The sequence below is a fragment of the Aquarana catesbeiana genome, linkage group LG05 (assembly GCF_042186555.1).
Source record: "Aquarana catesbeiana isolate 2022-GZ linkage group LG05, ASM4218655v1, whole genome shotgun sequence".
NCBI classification, from domain to species: Eukaryota; Metazoa; Chordata; class Amphibia; order Anura; family Ranidae; genus Aquarana; species Aquarana catesbeiana.
In genome coordinates this window covers 630,737,872-630,756,223 of record NC_133328.1, presented here as the reverse complement: position 1 = coordinate 630,756,223, position 18,352 = coordinate 630,737,872, and the positions used below count along the sequence as shown (strand labels likewise).

Genomic DNA, 18,352 nt, shown 5'->3' with positions numbered 1-18,352 from the left:
GGGATGAAGGAGGGCATATATCTACAAATATGGAAGATGAGGGATTTTGATGGAGGTATATCTGTAAATATGGCAGATGAGGGATTTTGATGGAGAAATATCTGTAAATATGGAAGATGAAGAATTTTGATGGAGATATATCTGTAAATATGGAAGATGAAGAATTTTGATGGAGATATATCTGTAAATTTGGAAGATGAGGAATTTTGATGGAGGTATATCTGTAAGTATGGAAGATGATGGATTTTGATGGAGAAATATCTGTAAATATGGAAGATGAAGAATTTTGATGGAGGTATATCTGTAAATATGGAAGATGATGGATTTTGATGGAGATATATCTGTAAATATGGAAGATGATGGATTTTGATGGAGATATATCTGTAAATTTGGAAGATGAGGAATTTTTAAGGAGGTATATCTGTAAGTATGGAAGATGAGGGATTTTGATGGAGGTACAGTGCTGTGAAAAAGTATTTGCTCCCTTCCTGATTTTTTATTTGTTTGTATATTTCTCACACCTAAATGATTCAGATCATCAAACAAATTTTAATATTACACAAGGATAACCCAAGTAAATCTAAGATGTAGTTTTGCAATTATTATTTCATTAATAAGGGAAAAAAGCTGTTCAAACCTGCCTGACCGTATTTGAAAAAGTAATTGCCCCCTCCCATGCTGAATTATGAATGAACTGTGTTTAACCACAATTTCTTGGAAAGCTGAGTTAAATTTCACTTGCCACACCCAGGCCTGATTACTGCCAGACCTGTTGAATCAAGAAATTACATAAATAGAAGCTGTCTGACAAAGTGAAGCACGCTAACAGATCACAAAAAGCCACACATCATGCCACAATCTAAAAAAAATCAAGAACAGATTAGAAACAAAGTAATGTTTGTAAAGTAAAGTAATGTACAGTGTAACCTTAGTTAACGAGTAATGCGGTTAAGCGTTTTGAAAGACGAGCAAACTTTTTTTTTTAAATCCTGACTCGGTTTGCGAGGGTTTCAAAGCCACTTCTAAGGCTCTGGAATGCAAGTGAACCACAGGGTGAGCCATTATCCACAAATGGAGATAACTTGGAACAGTAGTGAACCTTCCTAGGAGTGGCCGGCCTACAAAAATTATTCCATGACGACGACTCATCCAGGAGGCCATAAAAGAACCCAGGACAACATCTAAAGTACTGCAGGCCTCACTTGCCTCAGGTAAGATCAGTGTTCATGATTCAACAATAAGAAAGAGACTGGGCAAAAATACCATCCATGGGAGAGTTCCAAGGCCAAAGCCACTGCTAACCAAAAAGAACACAAAGGCACATCTCACATTTACCAAAAACATCTTGATTATCCCCAAAACTTTTAGGCAAATATTCTGTGGACTGACAAAAATGTAACTTTTTGGAAGGTGTGCGTCCCGTTACATCTGGCATAAAACGAATACAGTATTTCATAACAAGAACATCATACCAACAGTCAGACATGGTGGTGGTAGCGTGATGGTCTGGGTCTTGATGGAACCATGAATTCTGAGCTCTACCAGAAACTCCTAAAGAAGAATGTCCGGTCATCAGTTTGTGACCTCAAGCTCAAGTGCACTTGGGTTATGCAGCAGGACAATGATCCCAAAACACACCAGCAAGTCCACAGCCAAATGGTTAACACAAGGCAAAATTTAGGTTTTGGAGTGGCCTAGTCAAAGCCCGGACCTAAATCCAATTGAGATGCTGTATCATGACCTTACACAGGCCATTCATGCTAGAAAAACCCTCCAATGTGGCTGAACTAAAACAATTCTGCAAAGAAGAGTGGGCCACAATTGCTCCACAGCCATGTGAAAGACTCATTGCCAGTTACTGCAAAGGCTTGATTGCAGTTCTTGCCACCAAGGGTGGCACAGCCAGTTATAAGGTTTAGGGTGGGGGGGGGTGATTACTTTTTCACATAAAGCCAGGCAGATTTGGACAGCTTTTTTGTCTTAATAAATGAAACCATCATTTAAAAAACTGCATTTTGTATTTACCATATATACTCGAGTATAAGTCGAATTTTTCAGCACATTTTTTTGTGCTGAAAGTGCCCCCCTCGACTTATACTCGAGTCAAGCACTTTTCTGCAGCAAAAAATTTCATTTTCTGAACCGAATTTGGGGCCCCGTATCTCAGGGCCACTTGGTGCTAGAAACCCCAAATTTGGTATGCAAACCCAGAGGACCTGGTACCACAATATATCCAAAGCTGAAGTTCCTAGCACTAAGTGGCCCCGAGATACGGGGCCCCAAAATCGGTTCGGAAAATGTCATTCTCTGCTGCAGAAAAGTGCTTGACATTTTCTGAACCGACTTTGGGGCCCCATATATCAGGGCCACTTGGTGCTAGGAACCCCAAATTTGGTGTGCAAACCCAGTGGAACTGGTACCATAACATATCCAAAGCTGGGGTTCCTAGCACTAAGTGGCCCTGAGATGCGGGGCCCCAAAACTGGTTCGGAAAATGTCATTCTCTGCTGCAAAAAAGTGCTTGACATTTTCTGAACCGATTTTTGGGGCCCTGTATCTCGGGGCCACTTGGTGCTAGAAACCCCAGCTTTGGAAATTTTATGGTGCTAGTTCCACTGGGTTTGCACTCCAAATTTGGGGTTCTTAGCACTAAGTGGCCCCGAGATACGGGACCCCAAATTGCGGACAACTGTGTCTATCTGCAGCAATGTCATTTCGGGACCCTTTGGGTCCAGAGACCCCAAATTTTGGCTGCAGCTGGGGGGCATCTAGGAACCCTTAACTACCGAGTTTGAAGTTCAGGGGACCTATGGCTGCAAATGGGCACAGTGAGGCATGAAAATGGGCACAGTGATGCTGCAAATGGGCATTGTTGACCCTCTTTTCCACTTACAGTAGCTGTGCATTTCTCACCCTCGTCTTATACTCGGGTCAATAAGTTTTTCCCATTTTTTTTGTGGTAAATTAGGGCCTCGACTTATACTCGGAACGACTTATACTCGAGTATATACGGTACTCGCGTTAACTTTGTGTAATAATAAAATTTGCTTGATGATCTGAGTCATTTAAGTGTGACAAATATGCAAAAAAAAAATCAGAAAGGGGGAAAATACTTTTTCACACAACTGTATATCTGTATAAAATGGAAGATGAGGAATTTTGATGGAGGTATATCTGTAATAATGGTAGATGAGGAATTTTGAAGGAGGTATATTTGTACACATGGAAGATGAGGGATTTTGATAGAGGTATATCTGGAAATATGGAAGATGAGGGATTTTGATGAAAGGATATCTGGAAATATGGAAGATGAGGAATAATGAAGGATATATTATCTGGGAATATGGAAGATTATGGATTCTGAAGTGGTATATCTAAAATATGCAAGATAAGGGATTATGAAGGAGCTACGGTATATCTGGAAATACTGAAGAAGAGGGATGATGGAGGAGATATACAGTATATATTGAGGATGAAGAATGATGGAGAATATATATATATATATAGAGAAAGAGATATATAAGATAAGGGGTTATGGAGTTATGGAGGGGATATATCTGAAAATATGGAAGATGAGGGATGATGGATGACATATATCTGGAAATATGAAAAACGGGGGATAATAAACAAGACATATTTGGAAATATAGAAGATAAGGAATTGTGGAAGAGATATATCCACAAATATAGAAAAAAAGGAATAATGTAGGAGTTATATCTGGATATATGAAAGATAAAGGATGATGGAGGGAATATGTCTACATATATGTAAGATGAGGGATGAAGGGGTGCATACATCTGCAAATCTGGAAAATTAGGGATTTTGAAGGATATATTATCTGGAAATACAGTATGTAAGATAATGCATTCTGAAGGTGGTAAATCTAAAATATGGAAGATGAGGTTTTATGAAGGAGATACAATATATCTGGAAATACTGAAGAAAATGGATGATGGAGGAGATATATCTGGAAATACATAAGAAGAGGGATGCTGGAGGACATAAATCTTGAAATATGGAAGATGATGGATGGTGGAAGATATACATACAGTATTTATGGAACTATGCAACACTGATAATGCGCAGCACTATAAAACGCAGACAGAGAGGAGGATTTATTCTCCCGTCTTCTCACCTTTGGGTTGATGTTTGGAAGGATCCCTTCGATGGTTCCATACTTCTGCATCATCTTTATTGCTTTTTTCACCCCCAAACCTTTGATCTTTGAAGTATAATCACAACCCAGCAGGATGCACAAGTCTATAAACTACAGGGGTAAAATAAAACATTAATATCAAGCTATATCGAAAGCTCTTTTTTTCTTTTTCTTTAGTTTTGGATTGATTACGGGGGTTTAGACCCCCTATCAGGTTTTTATTGATGTCCATGTCCCTGCTGGGAGACTTAGCCTCTCCAGGGGACTAATGTCATTGGGACCGAAAATGATGGGAAATACAAAACTTCACAGTTGTCATAAGAACATGAATAGAGGGGAAATATTCCACTCTGGAGACCTGTTCCAGTGACAACTCTCAAATAGGGTTATAATAATTACACAGTACAGGGAAACTTCTCTGAATCTGGGAAGGGTTGTCATGTTCTGGCTGATAGCAAAATCCTTCTAATTACACAAGGAACATGGTGACAGCTCCTGTTATTTTAAATAAAACTCTTATGCTGCGTACACACGAGCGGACTTTACGGCAGACTTCGTCCTGCGGACTTTTCGACAGACTTTACGACGAACTTTCCGAACGAATGGACTTGCCTACACACGATCAACCAAAGTCCGACGGATTCGTACGTGATGACGTACGACCGGACTGAAACAAGGAAGTTCATAGCCAGTAGCCAATAGCTGCCCTAGCGTCGGTTTAGGTCCGTCGAACTTTTGGGGAAAAAAAGTCCGCTGGAGCCCACACATGGTCGAATTGTCCGACGGACTCCGGTGCGCCGAACTAAGTATGCCGTAAAGTCCGGTCGTGTGTAAGCGGCATTACAGGTAGGGCTTTTTTCCCAAAGAATAGGTGCAGAACTCTCTCTTTCTGAGTCACCCCTTTTCTCTGCCCTCCACCCACCTCTGAGCACCGTCCCTTGGTTCCACCCCCTGCCCACCTCCCTGTATTGCCCTTTATAGAGAATACAGAGCCAGGTATCATTTTTTGGTGCCAAGTAATTTGTATTGAATTTGTTAATAATAACACAAAAAAGTAGTAAAATAGACCCCCTGCATCCAGCAACAACAAAAGACCCTCATCAACAATAGCTCCCCCCAACAACAATGGACTACCAACAACAAAATACCCCCAGCACAACAATAGACCCCCTAGCAACAGATCTCCCCACAGCCAAGATAAAATTATTTGGTTCAGATGGTGTCAAGGGTGTGTGGCGGCAACCAGGTGAGGAGTACAAAGACAAGTGTGTCTTGTCTACAGTCAAGCATGGTGGTGGGAGTTTCATGGTCTGGGGCTGCATGAGTGCTGCCAGCACTGGGGAGCTACAGTTCATTGAGGGAACCATGAATGCCAACATGTACTGTGACCTACTGAAGCGGAGCATGATCCCCTCCCTTCAGAGACAGGGCCGCAGGGCAGTATTCCAAAATGATATCGACCCCAAACACACCTCCAAGATGACCACTGCCTTGCTAAAGAAGCTGAGGGTAAAGGTGATAGACTGGCCAAGCATGTCTCCAGACCTAAACCCTATTGATCATCTGTGGGGCATCCTCAAACGGAAGGTGGAGGAGCGCAAGATCTCTAACATCCACCAGCTCTGTGATGTCATCATGGAGGAGGGGAAGAGGACTCCAGTGGCAACCTGTGAATCTCTGATGAACTCCATGCCCAGGAGGGTTACAGCAGTGCTGGAAAATAATGGTGGCCACACAAAATATTGACACTTTGGGCCCAATTTGGACATTTTCACTTAGGGGTGTACTCACTTTAGTTGCCAGCGGTTTAGACATTAATGGCTGTGTGTTGAGTTATTTTGAGGGGACAGCAAATTTACACTTATATACAAGCTGTACACTCACTACTTTACATTGTAGCAAAGTGTCATTTCTTCATCACATTAAAAGATTTAAAAAATGTGAGGGGAGATACTGTAGCTGCAAAAGGTGGGCCAACACAATATTGAACCCCACGGACTAAGACTGGGATTCCATTAAAGTTCATTTGAGTGTAAAGGCAGGTGTCCCAATACTTTTGACAATATAGTGTAGGTCCCCCAGCAGCCAGCATCAATAGAAACTTCAGCAAATCCCAGAACCCCGTGCCAATACATACATCTAGTTCTGGAGGTGCCAGAACTGCATTCCCATGCGTTCCCACTGAAAAAAAGCCCTACTTATAGGTACCTAAAGGAGATATATCAACAAGGCAATGTACTACGCTCTGGACTTTGTTGGTGGCAAAGACAGGACTCACCTGTTCTTGGGTCATTTGCAGGTTTTGTAGGATCTCGGGAAGATTATACTCTTCAATATTCCTGAAAGAAACAGATATCATGTCCATTGTATACAATCACCACGGCATAGGTGAGTCCTCCTATGAGGAGCCACAGACCAGCTGCAATGCATTATGGATCATCAGAGAACTGGTGTGAAGAATGTAGAAAAAGGGGGAAGCACTTGAATTGCCACATCCGTAAATTCAGGGAGAAATGGGGAGGGTACTATTAGAGTAACCAAACGTCAGACTTTGAAGGCAAGGAAACAATGGGGGGGGATGACCAAGATTAATATTCATCACATTTATTGAAAAAAGTACAAAATATAAACATAATGTTCAAAAAGGATAAAAAGCACATAATACATGCATATGATAAAGTTTGTACAGTGAGCCCTTGTGCATCTACGCCTTGTACAGCACCAGCTGTCTCCCAGGGGCACAGTTACACATTTGATCCTTCATGCACAGCATGCTAGTCCAGGCTCTATGTTTGCTGCTAGCATTGCTCAACCCCACTAAGGGTCTGTTCCTTCTGGGAATATTGGACCACCTGATAATATTATTGCTCTGCTGGTCCCGTGTATGCTTTGAGTGAAGGTCTACATCCGCCCCTGTCTTTGTTATCTGAAATGTATTTATCATCCATAGTTTTGAAAAACTCTTCGCCTATTTGGGCTCTGTACATAAGACGTATTTCAATTCAAGATAGTGAGATTTGTTCTCTTGTCTCTTTTTTGTTACGTCTCTGAACCTTGGTCGTGTCCTGAAGAAGCCTAACGGTGAAACGCGTAGACGCACAAGAGTTATCATTCATGTCATGCCTTGAATGTAGCTGTTTTGTGAAACAGTTAAATGGATGAGTTTAGTTCAGCATCTTCACTTTGACGGTGATCAGCCAACAATTTGCACCTCTGTTAGCTGTCAAACCTGGCTGTCACTGACAGCTCTGCTCCTCACTAATGATCGGGAGCCAATCAGAGGCATTCCTGATCATATGATCACTATGTCAGCTATGAAGCACTAGGGAAGATTTACTAAAGCTGGTGGAGAAAAGGAAAATAGTAGCACACCACAACAAAGTCAAAAGTCTTGAAGGTTCTTTATTGTTGCCAAGCCAGACAGAGACACAGGGACATGGTTGACGCGTTTCATAAAAATCACTCACGCTTACTCATAAAGTTATAAGTAAGCACGAGTGATTACCGTGAAACGCGTCAACCATGTCCCTGTGTGTCTGTCTGGCTTGGCAACAATAAAGCACCTTTGATATTTTGACTTCGCTGTGGTGTACTACCATTTTCCTTTTCTCTATTGCTCCTTTGGTGGCGAGCCAGGGTAAGCACCTGCAGCAGTCAGTCAATCACTCACTGATTGCCTGAGCGGTGTATACTTTGTGGTTGGATTTTAAATCTGGTGGACACAGAATCTGGTGGAGTTGTGCAAAGCAACCCATCATCTTCCAGGTTTTATTGTCAAAGCCTAATTGAACAAACTGACGTTAGAAGCTGATTGGTTACTATACACACTATGCACCAGATTGTAGTAAATCTCCTCCAGTGATAATGTTCTTGTTGGGGGAGAAAAAAATATGGCACTGCAGCCTTTACATAGCATTGTGCCTCTTTTTAATCTTGTAACTGTCTAAAGCAATTTTAGTATGAAGAAAAAATAACTCACATTTTATATATACAATATTGATGAATATATGGTTCAGATTTCATGAGTCTAGCAGATTTCTTTTTCAAAGAAGTAGAAAGGTAAAAGCTCTACCAGAAATAAAATTACATTTGAAATTAAATTACTGTAAATCTGTACTATAGATTGAACTGCCTGCTGGGGTTAAAGGCATAGTCCACATTTTAGACAATGTTTTATTATACACCCATATTTAGGATTCAGCATAGAGCAGAGTCCTATACACCACCCCCCTGTAAACTGACCACGGTTTATCATGGCTGCTGAGCCCTGACACCGTGGTCAGTTTACATGCCTCCATGATCCGCAGCTCTCCTCTGTTCTCCTCTCCCCCCTCCCCTCTCTGCCTGTCAGCTCCGATCCGCTCCCCGGCGCTCCCCCCATGCTGGTAATATAATTGAGTGTTCGTGCCACAATTCCCTCTGTTATAGTAAATGATTTGCCCCAGTGCATGTGTTTTAAAAAAAAAATAAGCCGGTCTATACCTTATTTTATAGCGCTGCTGCTTAACAATTTAATACTTTTTTTTGGGGGGGGGGGGGTAATGCAAGTAGCTGGTCTTGCCTAGGGCTCAAAATAGTCTAGCACCATCCCTGTACAGCCGCATACTACAAGTCCCATCTGCCATTGCAGCAAAGGGACTCAGCAGAACGTGGCATTAGGGTGGTGAAGTCACTGCAGTTGTAGTCCATTCACAACTTCCTCCAGTCCCATGAAGGAAAATCCACACCTTCGTATGGACCTGGGGCTGGGGGTAAACAATACAGGAGCGTGTGCCTTGAAACTGAAGGCAGCTTCAATGACCTGTAGGCCTGAATGCAGGTACAAAGATGGAGCGTGCCTTTAAATGCAGCTACTTCTATAGTCCAGGAGCCCTTAAACATTTATTATTCAAATAGCCACTTCAGAAAGGTGAAGCCTACACCTTCCTATGGGTCTCTGACATTGGTGGGTGGAATGTTGGTATATGGAGGCTCCAAGGGTGCTCTGAAGGATAAGTAAAGCTCTGGACTACATCTAAAGTCTGCTAGGTCAAATCTTAGCATTGACAAATGCAGTGGGTCACCTGAAGTTTGCTTTGATCAGGAGAAAGACAGGAAGACACCGGTGCAATGGAGTATATCATCCCCACACCTGGATCACAACTTCATCTTTGCAGTTCTGCATCCTAGCTACATAAATTATAATTTAGAACATCTCAGATACATACTTCTTCTTATCAGCCTTCAGGTTCCGTATGAGGCGAGTGCAGCCAAAAGGCAGAGCATCCATGTCCTCCGTTACCGCTCCCCACGCCCGGCCCTTCTCCACCAGGGCGGCGCAAGTGGCTTCTGCCTCACTGGGGGCCTAAGAGGTGAAAAGAGGAGACACGACACAATGGGGAGAGCCAATGAGGAAAGCTTATACACTATGGGGTCTGCTGGTGAGTACACGAACCAGCTTCATACCAATGGTGACTTAGACCATTCATGGTCAAATTTCAGAAGAATTTTCTTTTGAAAATTAGAAAATTTGTATGTTTTGTGATCCGAAGATGCCACCATTGATTTTGAAATTCTGCCAACCAAGCCTTCAATTTCACCTCATGTTGCTACAGAAAAGAATTTTCATGGCTGGGAATCTTCTTTTCTTTCCGGGAATTTTCTTTTCTTGCACATGCGCATTTCTTTTTTGATTACATTTCTCGCACGATTCTCCCATCATTGATTAGAAAATCGTTAGTTTTTCAAAAAATTTCCAACATGTCCGATTACTCAAAAATGATCTGTTGCTGCAGCCCACTAATGGTGCGAAATACGAATGAAAATTCTTAGATAAGATTTTTGAAAACAAATTCTTTCGAAATTCGACCCATGTATGGCCTGCCTTACACTCACCGGCCACTTTATTAGGTACACCTGTTCAATTGCTTGGTAATACAAATTGATAATCAACCAATCACATGGCAGCAACTCAATGTATTTAGGCATCTAGACGTGGTGAAGACTACTTGCTGAAGTTCAAACCGAGCATCAGAATGGGTAAGAAAGGGGATATAAGTGACTTTGAAACGTGGCATGGTTGTTGGTGCCAGACGGGCTGGTCTGAGTATTTCTGGGATTTTCACACACAACCATCTCTTGGGTTTACAGAGCATGGTCCAAAAAAGAGAAAATATCCAGTGAGCGGCAGTTGTGTGGAGGAAAAATGCCTCCTGAAAAACAACCCCACACCATAATCCCCCACCGCCAAATGATTTGAACCAGTGCACAAAGCAATGTTCATAAATACATGGATGAGCGAGTTTGGGGTGGAGGAACTTGGCTTGCCTACACAGAGTCCTGACCTCAACCCGATAGAACACCTTTGGGATGAATTACAGTGGAGACTACGAGCCAGGCCTTCTCGACCAACATCAGTGCCTGACCTCACCTTCCGCTTCTGGAAGAATGGTCAAACATTCCCATAGACACACTCCTAAACCTTGTGGACGGCCTTCCCAGAAGAGCTGAAGCTGTTATAGCTGCAAAGGGTGGGCCAACTCAATATTGAACCCTATGGACTAAGACTGGGATGCCATTAAAGTTCATGTGTGTGTAAAGGCAGGCGTCCCAATACTTTTGGTAATATAGTATATGTCAGAGCTATATAAATGCTATAATAATAATAGTATGTGACTATAGGGAGGACATTAGAGTGTAAGCTTCTCTGGCGCAAAGACCACTGTGGCTAGATCTGCGCTCCTTGTACAGCACTGCGGTATATGTCAGAGCTATACAAATGCAGAATAGGATACAGTATACTTCCATCTTACCTGTATAACAGGCACCCCCAGAAGTCTGAGCAGTTCCTTCAGGTCTCCATGCCTCTCTGGCCCTGCAGTGACACATATGGAGGAGTTTTGTATTTTATAAAATAGGAAAAGGTGACAAATAGATATAGAATGTGAATGAGGACAGATGTGGGCGCAGCGTGTTAGACTGGAGACACTAGGAGAGATATTGTAGGTGATATACACAGACTGGTGACATGCAATACACAAGTATTATCAGTTCCTGACATACAGCATAAGCTATAGCTGACTTAGACAGGGCGAGGTCCATTCACACGTGTCTATTTTTTATCATTTATAACAGCAACCTGACGAATTTTGATACATGTATGGGCACTGTGGTTGTACAGAAGTAGATCTACCGACCGATTTCTGTACAGCCATCCTGCTGGAAAATTTCTTCTCGATCAGTGCTGTAGGCTATAGCCTGCAACACTGATCAGTGTATTCTGATGGTGAAGAAGTCTCCATCAACCTTGACTGTCTGAATGGGGGATTCAGGTCAGTTTTTTTCCTTTGACCCGCTGGTTGAGGGGTAAAACGGACTCATCTATGGGCAGCTTTATACACAGGATAGAAAGGGGAAAGCTCCTCTAAGTGCAGACTTTAGACATTTTTATTAAAAGGCAGGTTAGCCAAATGGCCACTTACATAATGTAGGTAGATAGCAATCTCATCGTATAATAAACGTCTGGGTCACAGGGCAGGCTGAATGCTGGGGAGCCACCAGGGACCACACTGTGGGATGGAGAAGGAAGCCGGCCGGAGAACTCCAAGACGGCGTTGAACCGCAAGTGTGGCCCATAGCAGTGGGTTTAGTGTAGTTTCTAGCATGAATCTTGCGATCTTCATGGACCATTTTTAGATCTAGAAAGGCTAAATTATGGTAATCTCTAACAGAGGTGAAAGAAAGACCAAAGGAACTGTTGTTGCAGTGTGAAATGAAATCATCAACAAGTGATATGGGGCCGTCCCAGATAATAATATTGTCTATATATTGACCATAGAAGACCACATGTCCTTTGGTATGATGAGACCAAGATCAACTTATCTGGTTCAGATGGTGTCAAGCGTGTGTGGCGGAAACCAGGTGAGGAGTACAAAGACAAGTGTGTCTTCCCTACAGTCAAGCATGGTGGTGGGAGTGTCATGGTCTGGGGCTGCATGAGTGCTGCCGGCACTGGGGGGGGGCTACAGTTCATTGAGGGAACCATGAATGCCAACATGTATTCTGACATACTGAAGCAGAGCATGATCCCCTCCCTTCAGAGACTGGGCCGCAGGGCAGTATTCCAAGATGATAACGACCCCAAACACACCTCCAAGACAACCACTGCCTTGCTAAAGAAGCTAAGGGTAAAGGTTATGGACTGGCCAAGCATGTCTCCAGACCTAAGCCCTATTGAGCATCTGTGGGACATCCTCAAACAGAAGGTGGAGGAGCGCAAGGTCTCTAACATCCACCAGCTCTGTGATGTCGTCATGGAGGAGTGGAAGAGGACTCCAGTGGCAACCTGTGAAGCTCTGGTGAACTGCATGCCCAAGAGGGTTAAGGCAGTGCTGGAAAATAATGGTGGCCACACAAAATATTGACACTTTGGGCCCAATTTGGACATTTTCACTTAAGCTGTGTACACAGGACCGGACATTTTGACCGAACTGGTCCGACAGAACGAATCTATCGGACAATCCGACCGTGTGTGGGCTTCATCGGACCTTCAGTGGACTTTTTCTGTCGAAAATCAGACGGACTTTAGATTTGGAACATGTTTCAAATCTTTCCGACGGACTCGAGTCCAGTCGAAAAATCCATTCGTCTGTATGCTAGTCCGACGGACAAAAAAAAGACGCAAGGGCAACTATTGGCTACTGGCTATGAACTTCCCTATTCTAGTCCCTTCGTACGTCATCACGTTCAAACCAACGGACTTTCGAACGGACTTTAGTCTGTTCCTGTGTGGGCAAGTCAGGTCGTTCGAAAGTCAGTCGTAACTCCGTCTAAAGTCCGTCGGACCTTTGATGCTGAAAAGTCCGCTCGTGTGTACATGGCATTAGGGGTGTACTCACTTTTGTTGCCAGTGGTTTAGACATTAATGGCTGTGTGTTGAGTTATTTTGAGTGGACAGCAAATTTACACTGTTATACAAGCTGTACACTCGCTACTTTACATTGTAGCAAAGTGTCATTTCTTCAGTGTTGTCACATGAAAAGATAGAATAAAATATTAACAAAAATGTGAGGGGTGTACTCACTTTTGTGAGATACTGTGTGTATAGTGTTTCCCAATGACCCATGGTCATATTAGGGTAAGAAGGCACAACATTAGTCCCCATAGCGGTTCCCTGAATCTGTAGGTAAGTCTCCATCAAGCCTAAAATAATTGTGGGCAAGCTGGGCATTGTATTCTCACGCCGACTGGTCCCGATAAATAGCGGTACATGGTCTTGTATCCTTAGCCTGATGAAAAAGCGTGCATGACCAGACACGGCATGGCTCATGCTCTGAAACGCGTCGTCCTTTCCAGTGACATCATCCATCTGACACTGCGGGTCACACTTGCAGTTCAACGCCATCTTGGAGTTCTCCAGAGGCATGGAAGTGGTCCCTGGTGGCTCCACAGCATTCATCTTGCCCTGCGTCCCAGACTTTTCTTATACGATGAGTCTGCTATCTACCTACATTATGTAAGTAGCCATTTGGCTAACCAGGCTAACACCTAGAGCACTTAGAGGCGCTTTCCTCTTTCTTTGCCTGTTTGACATACAGAGCCTGCTTCTGCTCACTGGAAAAGCTCGCCCTGGTGCATCTACTGGATTCTTGGACTTTTATTTATTTTTATATGATATTGGACTTTTAATATATGAATTTGTTCATACATTGACTTACATGTTTGGGTGCAGGGTTGTTTGATCGTGTAAGCGCCCACATTTTTTTCTTTATACATAGGATACCTGATACGCAGGATACACCCACACAATGGACTCAGGGAGGACGCAGTCCTGAGTTCAGCCTAATAAATGCCATGTTCTGTTCTCTCATACAAGTATACATTAATGCTCTTACCTGGGCCTTTCCTGACATAACTGCTGCCATCTTTACTGACCTGAGAAAGAAGAATAGATAGATGAGAAACAGTCAGACCCTCCTGGTAGAACTATGTATACATTAAGCTTAGGGCTATGCCAATTATAAATAAAGCTTTGGAAGATCGATTCCAGAGAACAAGATGGCTGCCATGTTTCAGCGCAGTATCCAGGAAAATGGGTCTGTTTCGCATAATTTTGCTACTAGTGAACGGTCATGGGCACTCAGTTTACAACTTGGAGCTTACACTGAGCTGAGAACTCTTTCCCTACCCCCATGTGACAGAGCCAGGTGCCTGAGCAGCCAACTACCCCTATGTGTCACAGTCAGGTGTCTGAGCAGTCAATCAGCCCCTGTATGACAGAGCCAGGTGCCTAAGAAGCCAACTATCCCAGTATTACAGTGCCAGGTGCCTGAGAAGGCAACCACACCAGTATGGCAGAGCCTGGTGCCTGAGCAGCCCACCACCGCAGCCTTGCAGAGTCAGGTGCCTGAGAAGCCAACCAGGCCCGTATGGCGCAGCCAGGTGCCTGAGAAGCCAACCATCCCTGTATGACAGAGTCAGGTGCCTGAGAAGCCAACCATCCCAGTATGGCAGAGCCAGGTGCCTGAGCAGCCAACCACCTCTGTATGGCAGAGCCAGGTGCCTGAGCAGCCATCCACCCCAGTATGACAGAGTCAGGTGCCTGAGAAGCCAACCACCCCAGCATGGCAGAGCCAGGTACCTGAGAAGCCAACCACCCCAGTATGGCACCATCAGGTGCTTGAGCAGCCAACCACCCCCGTTTGGCAAAGCCAGGTGCCTGAGAACCAACCACCCCAGTATGGCAGAGCCAGGTGCCTGAGCAGCCAACCGCCCCTATATGGCAGAGCCAGGTACCTGAGCAGCCAACCACCCCAGCTTGGCAGAGCCAGGTGCCTGAGAAGACAACCATCCCAGTATGGCAGAGCCAGGTGCCTGAGAAGCCAACCATCCCAGTATGGCAGAGCCAGGTGGCTGAGCAGTCAACCACCCCAGCATGGCAGAGCCAGGTGCCTGAGAAGCCAACCACCCCAGTATGGCAGAGCTAAGTGGCTGAGCAGCCAACCACCCCTGTATGGCAGAGCCAGGTGCCTGAGAAGCCAACCACCCCAGCATGGCAGAGCCAGGTGCATGAGAAGCCAACCATCCCAGTATGGCAGAACCAGGTGCCTGAGAAGCCAATCACTCCAGCATGGCAGAACCAGGTGCCTGAGAAGCCTAGCTAAACTCCACGCTGATTTTTTTTTACTCTTCCCTCCCATCAGCTCTCAGAGCTCTCCTTTCTGAGCTTTGCAGAGTGTAATTTCAGTTCTCTTCCCCCTTTTTTTCTGACAGCTCAGACAAGCTTTATAAATTCTGGACTTTGAACAGATGTAGAGAGGAGAAGACTGCAGATAAACAGGTACAACTTATGTAGGAGCATTTGTTTCGTCACTGTGTGTCACCTGAGGTCAGTCACTTCACTGGGTAGATATAAGGGCTTACAACTACTTCAAGCTGCTTGCTTACATCACTGGCTCACCTTGGCACGCTTGCATTCTGGCGGTATTCCATCAAATACATAGACGGGTTTCATTCCGTTCTCCAGCATGTAGATTGTGCGGTTAAAGAGGCCCTGTAACACACTGCAGCAAAATAATCCTCATGTTAATCCAGGTGTCGCACATACTGTATATGAAAAAATATATACTTTTTATTGCTAGAAAATTACTTAGAACCCCCAAACATTATATATATATATATATATATATATATATATATATATTTTTTTTTATCAGAGGCACTAGAGAATAAAACATTGGGTGCTGCATATATTTATGTCAGATGGTATTTGTGCAGCAGTTTTTTAAACGCAAGGTTTTTTTCTATCAACTTTATTGTTATCACAAGGGATAAACAACATCCTATGTGATTGCAATAAGCATGACAGGGAGAGATCCGGGGGTCTCAAGATGTCTCTTCTGGCCTCCAAAGCTTCTGATTGAACCAAGATCGGTTTGATCAGGTGCTTGTACAAGCCAGTAACAGCTTGCAAACATCAAACCGTAACGGAAGTGACAAAATCCTCATCACTTCTGGTTTCTAATGCCGCTGTCAGTGCGGTCCCGGGGGGCCCTAATGGGACGGGGGGAGCCCAGGAAAAGTGGAGGTGGGAGGAGGGGGGGGGTCTCCCTTCAGTTGCCTGTAGAAGTGATCAATCACAGCGCAGCGCTGGATGGCTCAGTTTGACAGATAAGTGTTTGCGTTGCACCGATACCAATTTTTTAAGACCGAGTACCGATACTTTTTTCAAGTACTCGCCGATACCGAATACCGATATTTTTTTTATATGTCATGTGTCAGTTTTCAAAGCACAATTTTGTAAATAATTTATTTTTCTCCTTCACTGATGTGCGCTGATGAGGCTGCACTAATAGGCACTGATGAGGCGGCACTGAAAGGCAATGATGAGGGGGCACTAATATGCAACACTGATAGGTGGCACTGACTGATGGGTACTGATATGCAGCACTGATAAGCGGCACTGATAGGTGGCACTGATGGGCAGACACTGATGGGCAATTGCTGGCATAATAAATGATGAGGTGAGAGTGAGACAATAACAATTCAAACTTGGAAAGAAAGGATTTTGCAATGCTAGTAGTAGTAGCCAAGTACAAATGCTGCAACGCCCATCTTGGTACACCCTGCACTTGGCCACAGTTAGCCTACAGTCAGAAGGCAGCAGTGGACATCTTGTTACACCCAGCCCATATAGTTAGTTAGCTTTATGGGCTGGGTGTAACAAGATGTCCGCTGCAGGCTTACTGCAACTGAGTGCAGGGTGTACTTAGATGGGTGTCGTGATGGAGACGGATACACAGAACGCCACTTCTGTTGCTGAATGCGAAGGCCCGGGTCGTCAATTCTGACGGAACATGCGGCTGTGCCCCGCACCCCTGCCCGGCCAGCTTAACTTCCGCTGCTGCTATCCTGTTGAGGACTCGCTCTCCGCTCTGCCCACTCCGCCCACTGACTTTCGGGAGCGAACGACGCCGCCTCTTCACTCCTAGGTATCAGATTAGGCATCGAGAGCATAGTATCGATATTGCTGCAACCCTAGTAAGTATGCCATAATATGCTGGGCATACTAGCACATTAGGGCATATCCCACCTGGGGGACCCCAAAAAGAATACATTACAGTGGACTTAACTACGGCTTTAAGAAAGTCATGTAACCAGCACTTTTCCTCTGATGAAGTCTATGGACGAAACGCATAAAGCATGCTACAGCTGTTTTTTTGTAATAGTTTTTACTTTGTTTTAAATAAATCAGAGTTAGGCTAGGTTGACACAGGCAGCTATCACTGCCACACCTCTGAAAGGCGAACCACCACATTTTGACAGGTGGTGAGGAGGAGGTGCAGCTTCACTTAGTTGAATGGCAGGAACTCGGTGGCCGTACTTCCCATCAAATGCGACAGGGAGGATCATTTTTGCTGCAGCTGTGTCGGTGCCGTGGCATGTGTGCACCCTGTCCGGCTGCCATTGCCACTGCATTGTGGAGCAGTAAAAGCGTGGTATAAATGTCTGTTTTTTATGGCCACCCCAGCCGCAAGTGTAAACGAGGCCTTACACCATGCTGGTTTTTGACCCTGTATCAAGTTCCAGTCCGATATACTGGAGAAGAAGTAAAAGCTGAACTGAAGCTGTAATCCTGTTTCTGTGCTGGTGTGCAGATCAGGAGTAATCAAAGAGATAGGAGGAGGAAGAGCGCGGGATGATTGCCTGGACAGTCGATGATCAGAAGGCGGTAACACAAGTATTTATAGACCTTCAGAAATGCGGGTCTGATGTTCCCAGTAAGTGCCGAACCTGATGGGTATTTGTATCTAATTGAAAGCACCACCTTTGACGTACTATAATGCCGCGTACACACGATCGTAAATTCAGCCAGCAAAAGACTGATGAGAGCTTTAGGTCGGAAAATGCGACCATGTGTATGCTCCATCAGACTTTTGCTGGCGGAATTCCAGCCAACAAAAGATTGAGAGCAGGTTCTCTATTTTTCAGTCGGAAAAAGTTCCTATCCGAAAATGCGATCGTCTGTATGCATTCAAAGAACTTTTGTGTGACCGTGTGTATGCAAGACAAGCTTGAGCGGAATGGCTGTCAAGTAACCGTAATGCCCCGTAATGCCCCGTACACACGAGCGGAATTTCCGTCGGAAAAATCTTGGATGGTTTTTCCGACGGAAATTCCGCTCGTGTGTACGGGGCATTACGGTTACTTGACAGCCAC

At 44.3% G+C, this 18,352-nt stretch overlaps 1 protein-coding gene across 1 annotated transcript in view; it reads right to left on the bottom strand.

The window, feature by feature from the left end:
- LOC141145551 (flap endonuclease 1-like) overlaps positions 1 to 18,352 on the bottom strand; it is a 36,914-nt gene that overhangs the window by 11,043 nt on the left and 7,519 nt on the right. Inside the window, exons 3-8 of the mRNA XM_073632320.1 lie at positions 15,594 to 15,696; positions 14,029 to 14,068; positions 10,948 to 11,009; positions 9,364 to 9,500; positions 6,435 to 6,495; positions 4,136 to 4,267 (exon numbers count right to left, since the gene is read on the bottom strand). Coding sequence (XP_073488421.1) covers positions 4,136 to 4,267; positions 6,435 to 6,495; positions 9,364 to 9,500; positions 10,948 to 11,009; positions 14,029 to 14,068; positions 15,594 to 15,696 — 535 coding nt within the window. The remainder of the gene's footprint in view (positions 1 to 4,135; positions 4,268 to 6,434; positions 6,496 to 9,363; positions 9,501 to 10,947; positions 11,010 to 14,028; positions 14,069 to 15,593; positions 15,697 to 18,352) is intronic.